This window comes from Stegostoma tigrinum, chromosome 39, assembly GCF_030684315.1.
Source record: "Stegostoma tigrinum isolate sSteTig4 chromosome 39, sSteTig4.hap1, whole genome shotgun sequence".
In the NCBI taxonomy this organism is placed as follows: domain Eukaryota; kingdom Metazoa; phylum Chordata; class Chondrichthyes; order Orectolobiformes; family Stegostomatidae; genus Stegostoma; species Stegostoma tigrinum.
In genome coordinates, this window is record NC_081392.1 from 1833389 (window position 1) to 1849113 (window position 15725).

The 15725-nt window shown below is 41.7% G+C and overlaps 1 protein-coding gene across 2 annotated transcripts in view; it reads left to right on the top strand.

Annotated features, from left to right (window-relative positions):
• Window positions 1-6455, top strand: part of LOC125447728 (synaptosomal-associated protein 25-like) — an 84510-nt gene extending 78055 nt beyond the window's left edge. For both annotated transcript variants that reach the window (XM_048522370.2, XM_048522369.2), the window contains exon 8: window positions 893-6455. In XM_048522370.2, the coding sequence (XP_048378327.1) occupies window positions 893-961 (69 nt within the window). In that variant the 3' untranslated portion in view covers window positions 962-6455. The remainder of the gene's footprint in view (window positions 1-892) is intronic.
• Window positions 6456-15725: the final 9270 nt, after the last annotated feature.

The window sequence follows — 15725 nt, forward strand, 5'->3', positions numbered from 1 at the left end:
TAGTGACCAAGTATTTTTAGGTGCATCCACCAAACAATGACCATGTTGGACTATTACTAGGTTAGAAGCGCATCTTTGGAACAAGCTCCAGTGCCTGTACTTAATATTGATGAATTGGGATTGGAAACAGCTGACCAAATTCAGCATTTCGATGGGCAACTATTGCAACCAAGTACATTTGACATGTTGTATTTTCAGAAACACAATTTGTGCACAGCCAGACCCCAAAATGAGGTTACAATGATATAATGTATCAGATTTATTGATGCTCTATTAATGTTAGTTTGATGAATAAATGTTGATGAGGATTTCCCTGTTCTGTATGAAAAATGGCAGCTCTGACAATACAGCAGTCTCTCACTACAGCCTCAAAGTCTCAACCTGGATTATTATGGGCTCTTTGCATTTCTTGGGAGCTGATTTAAAAACCTAAGCGACAGTTTACCCATTACACTTGTTGTATCACTAGGTGCCCAATTTTGAAATGTCAGACATCTTCTCCACTGATGTCAATTAACTGGCAAAGAAATGCCAGGTTCATGTGAACCTTCCTTCCTAATGTATACCTCATATTACTTCATGTCAATCTACCTTGGAAAGGCATGTGGGGCTAATGCATCGTCCTCCAGACTAATTTTGCATTGAAACTATAACCAGCAGAAATAATAAGCCATAAATAGCACCACCAAGATGTTTTACAAGAGGAGTGGTGTGAAATTTAGATATGGAGCAAAGATTAATAAAAGTGTTTGAGGAACTGGCCAAAGAATAGCTTTGAAGGTGAACTGAAGAGGGGTGAATGGTAGAATTTGAGAGAATAAGGACAGAAGATTTTATTGAAGCATTGGGCACATGTGCACACCTCTAATTTCTATATATTGTGCTTATCCAGGGGGATATGAACAAAGCTCGTATTGATGAAGCCAACAAGCATGCCAACAAGATGCTGGAGAGTGGCTGAAGAAAAGCAAACCATTCACCCATCCCACACGCACTGCCAGATTCCCCATTCCATCTCCATTGCAGCATCTGAAAGGTCCTAGAGGGGCAAGTCCCCTGTGCTGTGATAGGAAACCACAAGGTTCAATATCTTTGTGTACATTTTAATTTATTTTACAATTTTTCAGTGTAATGAATTGTTCCAGTTGTGAGAAGTGTATGTTTTTAAATGTGTGTTTGTATTAATGCCTGTCCAAAGGGTAAATGGGGTGTATTCAGTTTTTAATCTTTGTAGTTGTCAGTGGTATTTTTTAATGTTTTGAGTCTTTCTCTGTAATTGTGATAAACATGGGCACAAACAAAGACCGAGCTTGAAATACACAGTTGAATCCTGATAAAACTGCAACCAACCCCAAAAATCTTTTCCAACCAGAGAGCTTTAACTTGTAAACTATTAATTTATTGGGGTAGAAGAACATGGACAAGGAGTCAACTGACTCCTAGTCTAAGATTGTGCCTCTGGCTTGTGAACAGAGATCTCCAGCACATTTTGGATGGGATTTACCCAACACAAACTGTGCTGGAATTGTCAGATGGAGTCTCTCAGGTGCCAGAGGTTACTCAGCCCTTGCTGTTTTATCAAGGCTCCAGTCCTTGTTAAAACATGCCTCAATTTCTGCCGGGTTGTGTAGTGTATAAATCACAATTTATTGTTTATCTCAAGGGGTTGGAATTGAGGTAATACATTTGGCTTACCAAGGTTTGGCCTCAGGTAAGTGGTTTATCAGGAGACAACTGTGGTTGTTTATAATAAAGAGGCAGCCTCTTTCCCAGTAATCTGTCCTCTCTCGTATTTGGGGTTTTGTATGTGTGTGCTTTGAACTATCCTCTTCATTGGGAATGCAGTCTGAAAATCAAGGCCTTTTTTTTGTACCTTTGCATTCACTGAAAGCCAATAAAACACAAAGGGATAGACTTGAGACTTTCAGCTAATATTTTGGCAAAGCTGAAGCAGGAGGGCTGAGGAAAGATTCTGATGAAAGGTCCCGTCCTGGAATGTTAATTTCCTGACTCCTCTGATGCTGCCTGGCCTGCTGTGTTCCTCCAGCTCCAAACTGTGTTGTTTCTGAAGGATGCGCCTTGCACCCACCCCCTAACCCTCCCTGCTTAATATCCTGCTCGCAGACTCATTTGTGTCCACAGAATCCAATTTAGGCAAGTAAAGATGTTTCCTGCTACCTGCAACCTTTTGATATTTTCTAATCAGAAATGTTGTTACACACCACTGGAGCAGGTGGGACTTGAAACCAGGCCTCCTAATTCATAGATAGGGGCACTGCCACTGCATCACAATCATTGGACATGGGAGCAGTGTCTCTGAACATTCCAATCTGGTATTCTGCACCCAAACTTGAAAATTCTTAAAGGAAACCTTGGAGGTCTGCCATAGGAAAGTAGCTACCCCACCCCCAGCATTTCCAACGGGTCGGTGGAGCCCACATCCCAGTCTCCACAAGAAGCAGACTACACTATCCCTTTAAGAACTGCATCCAGTCCTTTGTAATTGTCCACTTTATTTTTAGAAACAATTAGCATTTGATGTTGACAGCAAACCAATTCTGAAAATGTTGAAATAAAATACGGGACATGAGGCCTTAGCCCCTTCTATTCCACCCCATGACATAGACACTTTGGTGAATGGAAGTGTGACTCAATTTTTTTAAAATCCTGTTTTAAACAGTGAGGGGAGGGTGGATGCTGTCTCTTTAGATGCTCGTTAACCTGTCGGTCCAGTGTCATTGTGGTTACCTGATGGTTTTCTGCACCTATGAAAGTAGCACAAATGTCTCTCTGCAAATATCATCGCGGCCTGACCCTACCCCACCCCCAGACGGCCTTGCAAGAGATCTGCATGCGGCCTGTGTGGAAATACAAAACGGCTTTGGTCGCCCTCCCTATACCCCGTCCCGCCATCCAGGAGATCTTTGGTGCAGACGGTTTGTTACCGCTTACCCAGCTCCGAGGTCTGTTCTTCCTTCACCAGTTTAAACTATGCATCTGCTAATAGTGCATGGCAGTGTTTGAATCCACCACCCTGGGACGCTGCTCACGGCCCCAGAATTACACCGAAGCCTATTCCCAGTTTCTGCTTGAGTTCGCTTCTTCGTAATCTTTACCGTTACCGAGATACAACTGGGCTTTTAAACCCTAAAGCGAAGTGGAGTCCGCCGGTAGCACTTCACCTCAAGACCATTCTTTCACCATTGTGTGGAGCATTTGATATTTTTTTTCCTCGCTGTTTCGTGGCTCAGATTGCTGTACTGTCTGTCTGAAGATGTTGTCGATTTCTTCGTACTTGATCCCACTCCAAGCGTCTGGAGAATTTATTTTTCCCAAATCGCGGTTTGTTTATGGGGATGTGCATGACATAACCAGCACTTGTTCACCTGTCCCTGTCTGCCCTTCAGAAGGTGGTGGGGGTGGGGGTAGCTGCACTTGCAATGCTAACAACAAAAACCTGTTAACTGGATGGCAAGAAACATCTGAGTCAGATCCCTGTGACAAACACATCGCCCCCGACTCCTGCCGCTGAAGGAACTCCACTTCATGGACGATCACGACTTAGCTGGAAATTTCTTGACCCTCCCGTGTCACAAGATGCACCGAGACAATCAGAAACAAGCCCTGATTTATTTAATGACATAGCCACCTAAAAAAAACAGCAAATTTTTTTCTTGTTTTATGACCATAAAATTCTTGTTCTTCATTTAAATTTGTCGATGTGAAAAAACAACCAAATTTGGCTTTGTGAGATTCATTTTGACAGAGTTACGCCACAAATCTAGTGTAGGTCAGACCCTGTCATGGTCACAGTGCTGTGAATGAGACTAATCTGAAATACTGACAGGAAAATGGGAAAGTTGGAATCTGTACAGTGACTTTAGAGGCTATTTGGCCCATCAAATCTGCACCTACCCACCAAAGGGAATCCCACCAAATCCTTATAATCCTACATTTACTATGGCTGGGCACTACAGAGTAGCTTGGCCGATGCAGCTAACCTGCACATTTTTGGATTATTGGAGGAAACCCACACTGACTGGGAGAACGTGCAAACTTCACACAGTCACGCAAAGCTGGAATCAATCCTGGGTCCCTGGCACGGTGAGGCAGCAGTGCTAACCACTGTGACACCCTTGTCGCACATCAAACTTTTCAAAAGACTAGTCTTTTGTTTAGTCTTGGGTAGCCGTAATGTTCCAGCTTTCCAGGCAATTTCCAGAAGAATTCCCACTTCACAATCCCCAAATAAATATCCAAATGATTAATAAGTTCTGAAGGGAGAAGGTGTCAACCTCATACTTTTGATCAGTAGAAATAGTGAATTCCCTGAGGGGCTTGAAGCTCTACAGAGTTTGCCTGAGTTGTCGTCACATTGTACCATCCAGCATCCACCACCTACCACAATCCAGACAGAAGAGAAAATGGGCCAGAAACAAAAATGTATATATCACTAGGGTTGAGAGATAAATGAATGGAGTGTGTTCCACCATCTTCTGAAGGGGTGAGACCCTGTAATGTTTGGAAATGAATGGCAGGTTGTACTGGAACTCCAATTTGAAGGATATCTGGATATCAGACATGTCAGACCAGTAAATGTCATTCACTGATTTTACCATTTCTTTCTGTCTGGGTTGGATGGTGTAGCTGGGTGTTCGGCTTTGACTTGAATTAGAAAGCATGGTCATCCTAATGTAGTGACTGCAAACCTCAGCCCTGTTGTTGTGGAAGCTAATGGGCTTGCTGCTATTTCTTTCAGTCCACATTGTGCTCAGCCTCTAAGAGACTTTTCCTACAAGCAGAACAGGTGTGTTATTGCAATGAGAGTTGTTTGGGGACAATTTACTATTGGAGATAATCAGAGGAAAGGTCTTGGTCCTGCATACCTGACATGGTGGCAGCCAAATTGCCATAATCATGAAATGGCCACAGCAAGGTCCTCCTTTGAGTTGAGTTTCCTTTAACATTTGACATTGTTTGTGTGAAGTATATGCCCTGATAATGACAAAGATGAGCCCAGAAAATAGGGGTCACATTTTAACAAATGGAAAATTGGATGAGCACAGTTGGAAAGCTTTTTAAGATGTTGCAATATAATTGGTTAATTCTGGAATGATGCATACCTGATAGCCACTTTATATTGGCCAGACAGCTTCACTAAATGATGAGCTACTTCCCAAGAAGGAAGTTTAAACCGTGTTTTGATTGAAATAATTTCTTTTATTTATTTTCTCTCCTAACCACTGGGATCCTAAATTGATTCTCATCCAATGGAAGAGAGCTTCCTGATCATGTGATTCAGGTTGCCATGACCTCTTTTATCCTCCATTTTCATTTGCTAATGGACATGTTTTATTGGTGGCTTTGGGAGCAGTTGTGTTTCTTGGGGAGTGACCAAGAAACCTGAATGTAAGTCCGTTTGTAAATTTGAATCCAATGTCTCTAAGTAACTGGAATCCATGCTGTGTTGGATTGTTTAATGACAGAACTGGCTCCTCAGTGACTTCCAGGTGGAGAAAGCCTGTCAACGTTTCCCAGTCTGACGCCTCCCAGCCAAGGTGATTTACTCTGATAAGTTCCCTGACATAGGCATAGTCAGTCCCACTGTTGCTGTTAATAGGGCACCCAGAGATGGACAAGAACCAGTGCCCATTTCAGCAAAGCCCATTCCCCATCCCATCATTCAGATTGTACTCCATTCCCTGAATGATTCCAGAAGCGAAAGAGTTTTGTCTCTTCTGGTTTTCTTTGTTATATTTTGATCCCAGATTCTCAATTCTTTTGCTGTGCCTTCCAAACAATTATTCCCTACCTGCCCCCCAGGATTATGGGATAGTCCCAGCAAATGGAGTTCTCTGAGGTAGCAATCCAAGATTCTGTTTTGGTCATGTTCAGTCAAAACATGTTCGCCTTACTCAATCTCTTCAAGTTGTGTCCAGCGACACCCTCTGATTGCAATGTCAAAGGCATTCTTGTTTGAGGACTGTTTTGGCCTCTCCATTCCCAAGGCTAGATGTCTACATTCTGTGCCCTTTGTTCCAAACTTAGGTAATTTGGAATGACATCAATGTTAATTCATTTACTAGCTTCTCAGTGTCCCTCTCCCCGTGGCTGGTGCTGTATCTGGGTGTATCCCCCAGCCTGTGCTCAAGATGGTCCCATAACCACTTGCTGAGCTACAAGTGGCTGAATTCCGAAGATGTTACTGTTTGTTGTCAGGCTCTTGGGAAAGAGCACCCAGGGAATGTAAATGGATGATGAAGGTGCCATGGGAAAAGAAACAAGCAACAAAGGTCAGTGCCGGTGCGGGTGTAGGAAATGGGATCTGATGGAACACTCCACATTCCTCCAGTCTGGTGGTGGGAGTCTGAAATTCAGTGTAAATTTGTTTGTAATTGTCAGAAACTGTATCGTCTGAGCCGAAATAAAATAAACCTGCGGGTACTGTAATGTGATACTGTCTTCTGATTGACTGACTGCAACAAGAGGGCACTGCTGGACTGAGGACTTCTGCTGTTCTCTGCCTGAAGACATGGCAGACCCACAACACTACAACCTCTGCCACAGAGTGGGGCAATGGGGCCCAGCATGAATCTGCTGAAACTGGGAACAGTCCCCATGTTGTTTGTACCAATCTGATTCACACTGGTCGTACAGACAAATGAGACAACCGCACGCCCTAATCCAACCCAAAATCCCCAAGGAATTGGAATTGCAGTGGCAATGTACACTTTTCCATATTTTTTGGGGCAGCACAGTGGCTCAGTGGTTAGCTCTGCTGCCTCACAACTCCAGGGACCCAGGTTCACCTCCACCCTCGGGCAAATGTCTGTGAGGAGTTTGCACATTCTTCCTGTGTCTGCGTGGATTTCCTCCAGGTCCTCCAGTTTCCTCCCACAGTCCAGAGATGTGCAGATTAGGTGGATTAGCCATGCTAAATTGCTCGTAATGTGTAGGAATGTGCAGACTAAGTGAATTAAGTGAGGAATGCAGGGCTACAAGGGTAGGGTAGGGTCTGGGTCTGGGGGGGATGCTCTTTGGTGTGTCTGTGTGGATTTGATGAGCTGAATGGCCTGCTCCCATTGTAGGGATTCTATTTTACATAGCATGGAGCTCCAGATATTGGTGGGAGACGCTCCAATGTCATTGACAACTGTGGAGGTGGGAACAGGGCAGTGATGGAGGAAATTCAAAGTGTAGGGTGGGGCTGGTATGTGGACCAGCTTCCGAGACATTGTAGGCCACTGTGGAAGTGAATTTCATGGCAGAATGTAGAAGACCAGAGTGGGCATCAATTAAAGTTTATTGTCAGGGATCAAGGGCACAGAGAACAGTTGGAGGCAAAATTCAAAGTAGGGGTCTGAATAAGGGGATGGTTGGAAATGGATGGGGCAATAGGACGTAAAAGGAGACACAGAATCATTGGGGGTGTTGTACCTGGCGATCAGACAGAATCCAGATGGGCAAAAGTGTGCGATTCTCATTTGCTGGATGCTGGGAAGTCAAACATCACAAACATGAAGCAGACATTTACAAACTCGAGCTAAATTCAATTCACAAGCATTTCATCACACGCTTGCAAGGCATGGCATTTGAACGTGCTGAGCATCAAATATCCGTCAAAGACCAGGTCGTTGGCACTTGGAGAAGAATACTGTCATCTCAGTGAGGCTGGCCTTAGCAGCAATGGCTTTGAAAGAGGCGAACGCTGGAGAAAGCCGTCCCATCAATTGTAGAACTTCCAAGGAGCAGTGGAATGAGGGGCACTGCCTGTAGATCATGTAAATACGACGTTATAGTCTACTGAATGCAATGGCAAGTGGAATGATGGATGTTAGTCTGGGGTGTGAAAGGGGTTGGAGCACAATGGACACACCCTTTTCAATAAGGCTTTGGTCACACAGCTGGGTATCACCAAGTTGGTAGCCATGCTGCAACCAGGGTATAGTGGAGCAGACAATGGGGTTGCTGAACATGTAGTTCTGCTGCTAGGGCTAGTCTGAGGAGGACAGTTTCCAATAGAGTCCAGGAAGAGTGTGCCGCATCAGTCTGGCATGCTGTGCCTTGTAGACATTGAGCAGGCAGCAAGGCAATGTGATAGATACTGCAGGACTGGAGCAGGAGGAGAAGGAGGACACTAGAGCGGAGGAAGCTTTGCCCCTGTCCATGATAAAGCTCAGCTGCATTGGGACCTACAAGCCAGGCTGGAGCTGACTGACACCTAGTTCAAATGGATTGGGCAGTGGACCATACTGGACTGTAAGGTCATTATGCCAGCTGTTGGTTTGCTTTGTGGGGACAAACTACAGCTTGTTTTCATTTTCTTCATGATCCCTTTTGCTGGTTCTCAATAAAAGCTTTTTCTTCCTCTCCCTCTTTCTCACTTTCTTCCTCTCTCTCGCTCTCTCTCTCTCTGAGGAAAAATTGAAAGACAGACCTCATACAAGAAAAGCCCTAAGTTCACCATCAAACTGCTCAACCATCGAATTGAGGAATTGCCAATCTCTCCTCAAGGACAGTCCTGCCATCCCTGGTATCTGCCTAGTGAACCTACACTGCACTTCCTTATGGCAAATATATCCTGTTGTAGGTAGGGAGACTGAAATTGCATAATAAACTGACAAATAACAAATAATTGGAAAAGGGGCAATGTAATGGTGAAGCAGACTGCAGTTCCACCTGCAGATTGCCACACTGCATCAAGCATGGAGTGGGAAAGTGTGCTGCAGGTTGGGTATCATCATAGAAAGGAACAGATTTGGATTATCATCACTTGGGAAGATTGGAACGGTTAGAAGCACAGACAATCTTGTGTATGGTTGCCACGTGGTTTAGTGTATTCCTGGAGGTTTCACAATTTGATCTCCTGCCTCCAACTGCCCTCTGCTCTGCCCATGAGAACTGCTGCTGTTGATAGTCCAGCACCTCAATCTTCAAATCACCCCTTTCCCAACATTGTCTCTAGGCTTTTCTCCAACATTTCCTCACACAGCGGCTTGGAGACTCAATTTGAATTCCTGATTACTCTAGGCCAGTCCTCAAGGCATGGCAACTCCTATTCTAGCTGCTTCTCCTATCAACTTCTGAAAAGTTAGGAACAAAATCCATGTTGGAAAAGCTCAGCAGGTCTGGCAGTATCTGTGAAGGAAAAAACAGAGTTAACGTTTCCAATCCAAACTGAGGAAGGGTCACCAGACCTGAAACATTAACTCTGTTTTTTCCTTCACACATACTGCCAGAGCTGCTGAGCTTTTCCAGCAATTTTGTGTTTTTTTTGTTCCTGATTTACAGCATCTGCAGTTCTTTCGGTTTTTAACTTCTGAAAAGTGTTTGGGAATTCCAGAGGAGCTCCCAGATGCCCCCATGGGCAAAGTTGGCAGACAAATTAGTAATGTGTATGGAAACCTCCAAACCTACCAGCCCAAAACCATGTATCTTGCCCTACTTACTCTGTATTTCATTTCATCCACACTGGATGGTCTCAGAGTGGTCAGCACTTCAAATTGTTGAACTCTGTCCTGAATCAATTGATTTACAGAAGCCAGCTCTACAACTGGAATAAACAAGTTAAATAAAGAGTATTCTGACACAAACAGATTCCAAACAAAACACAGGACTTAACTCTGAGGCCATTCACTTCAGAAAAAGATTAACCTGCTCAATGCAGAACTCACTGATTAAAGGTCAAGCCACTATTCAGCGAACATTACAGACCTGGCCCATTGTGCCTCGAGATCAAACACACCTCAGAGGCACCACCATTCCAGCTCATAAGGTGTGCACAGTATGTATTGCAACAGTTAATGTCAAATATACAATCTATTCACTATCTTCACCTGAATAAGTGTAATAGCTGCATATATAATAACACTATATGTAGTCATATCATACATGATACATATATTGACGCACATATGGCATAATACATCTCTAATATGTAAACTATTGAAAGTAACACTATATACATATAAAACACATGTAACTTCAACATTCTTCCTGGTCAGAATAGAAATGGTTGGAGCATTTTGCCAATGAAATGAGTTTGCCTCCAGCAGGCTGCTACGATAAGCATGTTTCCTAAAGGCACATGGAGCATGAATCACAGCACAATTATATCCAACTGAACTCTATCAGTACACAGATTTTACAGATACAGTTTGTATTGTGTAACTATTTCTTACTTTTATTGAGAGCATTAGTTTTGACCATGAGTCCTTTTTTCTGGGAGTCTGTCAAAACATATTCTGTAAAATGATACAATTTGCCTTAAGTGCCAGCTCACCTTTAACACAGTTGTTGACTCAATGTTATCAATCATCATTCTGAAGTGAAAAATGGCATGACCTATATCCAACAGTTCTGCAAACCCACTTTTGTTCTTATGTTTCTGCTCTTTTGCTGCACTTTTTTTAACCAGCTTCACATTGACTCATTGCACCTAATGCCTAGCTAGTGCACTATGTGGTTTATTGAGAAGGCAGGAGAGTATGCATTTGGGTTCAGTAATTTCATCATATGGCTGCCTGCACTAGGCACACCACCCTGTCTCCCCAGCTCCAACACTTCTACTATTGAAAAAAAAGTTCTATTTTAATGCTTCAATGATTTTTTTGCACAGGTGTCGCTTACATCAGTGATTAGGAGATTAATCTTTAATTCCTAGATCAGGCTATGTTGGGTCTGGTAATGTATAATGAAACAATTTTAATAAATGGTTTCTTAGAAAAAAAACCTGAGAAACAGTCACTATAACATAATGGAATTTAACATTACGTTTGAGAGAGAGAAAAATAGGTCTGAAACAAGTGTGCTAAATTTAAAATATGTATAATTACAAAGGAATTAAAACAGACTTGCCTGAAGTGGACTCAGGAAAGAGATAGTGGCAAAGACAATTGAGAAACAATGGCAGACATTTAAGAAAACAGTTCTTGACTCACAACAAAGATACATTCTGGTGAGGAAAATAAGATTCTCAGAAAGAAATAAGCCAATCATGGCTAACTAGGGAAATTAAGGATAGTATCAAATTGCAGACAGAGGATTGATAAAGTTTATTTTTAAAAAAAGCAACAAAAAAGACCAAAACAAGAAGGAAATGATTCTTTTAAGATAAACGAATAAGCAATATAGAAATGGACCATTAGAGCTGCTTTGTATAGATAAAGGAAGAGAGAGGCCAAAGTGAAGAGAGGACCCCTAGGGAATGAGAGTGGGAAATAATTTTTCACTGTATGCCTGTATTCCTGTATTTGAGTACACCTGGCAATGAAATCTAATTATAATTCCAATTCCAATAATGGGGAATCAGGAAATAGCAGAGGAGTTGAATATCTACTTTGTATCAGTCTTCACAGTAGAAGACGCAGACGGCATTCCAAAATTATAAATTAATCAAGGAGCAAAAGGGAGGAGAGCATACATACAGTAGCAATCACTAAAGAAAAGATACTAGATAAACTAATGGAGCTAAACACTGATAATTTAACTGGACCTGATAGGCTGAATTCCAGGATATTAAAGGAAGTTGCTACAGAGATTGTGGATGCACTGGTAGTGAATCTTCAGGAAGTGTTAAATTCTGGAATAGCTCCAGATGATTTGAAAACTGCCAAAGTAACATCTTTATTTAAACAGGGAGGGAAGTGAAAATGTAACTATATGTCTGTTGGCTTAACATCTGTTAAGGAAAAATCATAATGTATTATAAAGCATGTATTAGCAAAGCATTTGGAAATCTATAATACAAGTAAGTAGAGTCAGCATGGCTTCATGAAAGGGAAATTATGCCTGACAAATTTACTAGAATTCTTTGATGAGGATCAATAAAGGGGAACCAGTATAAGTAGTATATTTAGTTGTTTTGCCTTGTGGAAGAGTCTAGGAACAGAGGGAATCATTCCAGAGCAGAAGTGTTACCCATTAAAGACAGAGACGAGGAGGAATTTCTTCCCTCAGAAAGTAATGAAACTAGAATTCTTTGCCACAGAGGGCTGATGGGTCTTTAAGTATATGCAAAGTTGAGATAGGCAGATTTTTAATTGACAAGGGAATCAAAAGTTATGTGATAAAGGTAGAAGGTAGAGTTAAGGATTATCAGATCAGCCATGGACACATTAAAAAACAGAGCAGAGCAGATTTGGAGGGCTGAATGGTTTGCTTCTATACCTCCCTGTCATGGTCCTGGAGATTGCAGGGTATCCTGGATGGATGATAACCCCTACTCTCCTGTGCTTATTTAAATAACCAACGGGGCAACTAAGAGACCTGTTGGGTGGAACAAACCTGAGTGAACTCAGAATACACAAACAACCAACGTAAGGTGATAAGTAAGCTTTGTTAGAAACTGTGTGTAATCATACACAGGTACCTGCTCTCTGCAGAGGAAATGAGCATGACCATACAATGAGCCATTTCTGAATTAAACAAAAGCATAAGATGCAATAGTCTCCTGGTACATTCTACATGGCCACACCTTGACTAATCGAAGTTGACCTATCACCAATCAGCATTGAGTATAAATTATTGTTCCCTTTGAAATTTGGTAGTCTTGCACCTGTCCTGATGAGTGCAAGATGAAAAACTTCAATGTGTGTCTGTTCTTTTCAGTAACACCCTTAATGTTGTATTGAAATGAATGCAGAATTGGCACTTGACTGTCTGCTGTTTGAATTTTCTTGCTTTCCATGTCCTTGGTCCCATCTGGTGTGTCTAGATTCTTGCTCTCCCTAGTTCTATTGACTATTTGACTTCCTGTTCTCCTGTTTCCGTAACTTCTTGTTACTTTTCTTCTGGAAGAAACAAAGAGCCAACCCTTGAAATCAGTGTGTATTTTCAACAGTCTGATTAGATATAACATTGATACTTGCATCAGAAACATTTTTATTTCTTCTGACTGCTATGACCAGTACAGGTCACCTGCAAGAACTCACCTGTTGAATAAGGAGACCACAAAAGGAGTGATCATTGTAAAATAACAGAAGTTTTCTTCCAAAAGATGGCACTTACTGCAGAATCATTACATTATGGTAACAGCATAGGAAGCCATTCAGTTCACTGTGTCTATGCTGGTTCTCTGATAGACCAATTCAGCGCCTCCTACTGCCTCACTCCTAGTCCATAAATATTTTCTCTTCAGTTGTTTGTGCAAATTTCTATTGAAAGCTGTGATTGAATCTTCCTCCATCACACCATCATTCCACTGTTTGCCATGTCTCAGGAAAGAATACATTTTAAAAGTAATGTAGGTCCTAACTATTCCCAGAGTAAAAAGCTTTTAACCATATCAGCATTTCTTTGTTTGTCAATCACTTATTCAGTTTCCTCTGGTTTCTTGCTAACATCAGTGGTTTCTCCATATCAACATTGCCCTTTGTACTAATCTTTCACACATTGTTGGTGCACAGAAACAGAGCTTCTGACAATCCACTTTCACCCTCATTCTGGATCACCTGGCCCAATACCCAGGAAATCCTGCCAGACTGAAACAAAATTCAGGAGATCTTTCTCCAAGCTCGGGAAAAGTCCCATCTCTGACCAGCGAGCAAAAATCCAATGGAAAGTATGTCCAGCCTTTTGAATACCTCCTTTTTATCACCTCTTTACCCTTCCAGTGTCCCAACTAGCTCCTCTTTCACTTTGATTTCGGCAGCAGCTTCTTCCAAGTTAAACTCAGATGCAAAGTATTCACTTGTTACTTTGGCCATGTCCCCAGACGCTGTGTCTATATCTCACTTTTGTTTCCTAACCTTCCCCATTCCTCTGACATGTCTCTTACTATTAATATGTTGAGAGAAGATTGTTGGATTCACTTTTTGAAGAGTCAACTTTGAAGGCTAGAAGTGTTGCCATGGAAAATGTACCAGTTAGATGATAACTGACACTTAACTGCTAAGTTTTGTTTAAATTTAAACCATGCTGGTTGACTCTAATTGATCAAGACATTGCTCTGAGGAATAAATTGCCTCTCACCTATTTTGTTGAATTAACAAGGCATAATAATGCGTACATTTACTTTCTGTCTGCAAAGGAACCAGCGCGTTCATACATGTAGCTTCTACTATGCATTTTTCAGCAATATTCAAGCTTTGTTCTATGAAACAACTATTTTCTTGGATGTTAACCCTTCTGCCTTCTCCACGTGCACCCCGCTGATTTGAACACTTCTGAGAAATCTCTGTTTGACTTTCTCAAATGCACTGAGAACAATCACAGTTTAGCCAGTCTCTCCATGTAACTTATATTATGTGTCCATGTGAACTCATACTCATACTCAACAAAGCACACATCAGAAGACAAGCCATGATCCCAATTCTGTCTCATTTCTATAATATCATTTGCCTTTGTTTGGAATTCACAAAAGGTGGTAGCCCCATAAATTAGCACAAATACATCCCCATAAAATAAACAGATGGGATTCTCAAATCTTGAGTCCACTGGATGTCAAGAATGATAGACAGCAGGGCAAACAAAGCAAGTTTATGTCAAATGCCAAAAGCTTAATGCAGTAAATCTGGATGAGTTGGAAAAGGGCAGGGGTGGAATTTGAAAGTGGGCTAAGGAAGCAAAGTGAGAGGATTAAAAAGATTGGTGAGCAAAATCAAGGAAAACTCAAAGATGATTTATAAAAGCATAGCGCCTATTAGAGACCAAAAAGTTAGCATGTATATGGAGCTGGTTATTATTAAACATCCAATTTTGTGCTTGTTTCCTGAAAAACTGGGAAGTTATTGTCACTAATCAGTGTATGAAATACTGGATGGGGTAATCACAGGAAATATTAAGGGATTTTAAAAGTGGATTAACTACCATGCCCAGATGAAATGTATCTCAGATACAACAGAGGAAATGACAGAATGCTCTTAACTTCTCTGGTTACAAATGTGGTGCTGGAGAACTGGTTACCTTGCACCTTTTTAATCCATTCACAGGATGTGGGCATCCCTGCTAAACCAGCATTTATTGTCCATCACTAATTACTTGCCAGGCTATTTTAAAGGTTATTTGAAAAGCAGGAGCCCCATGTAAGCCAGACCAGGTAAATGTATTAGGTTTCCTTAGTTAAAGGGCATTAATGAATGAGATATTCTGTTTTTCATGAGTGGCAGGTGACAAGTGGTCAGCATTGCATTAGCTTTTAATTCCAATTTGCAACGGCATTTCACTATTGCTGTGTTTTTTTTAATTTCAAAAATATACTTTATTCATAAAAATATCTTTATATAAATACATAGTGACAAACACAGGAAACAAACAATCATTGGAGTTTGACTCTATCCAATAAACAAACCAAAGGGCAATCCCTACTTGAACAAATCCATATTTACATGTATTTGAGGCACTGGGAGGGTCCAATAACTGTACGGACCCCTTTTAACTTCAGCAGAAAGACCTCAGACAGTGGTCTTTCCGAAGTGTCCTTGACAGCAGCTGCCCCAAGCTTTAGTGCATCCCTTAGCACGTAGTGCTACACCTTGAAATGTGCCAGTCTGCAACATTCAGTCGGGGTCAACTCCTTGCTCTGGAAGACCAACAATTTTTGGGCAGACCAAAGATCCCCTTTCGTTAAGTTGATGGTCTTCCAGGTGCGATCGATGTTTGTCTCAATGTGTGTCCCAGGGAACAGATTGCAGAGCACAGACTCCTGCATCACTGTTCAGGGCAAACCTTGACAAAAACCGCTGCATCTTTCTTGTGGTAGGATTTGAACCTATGTCTCCAAACTA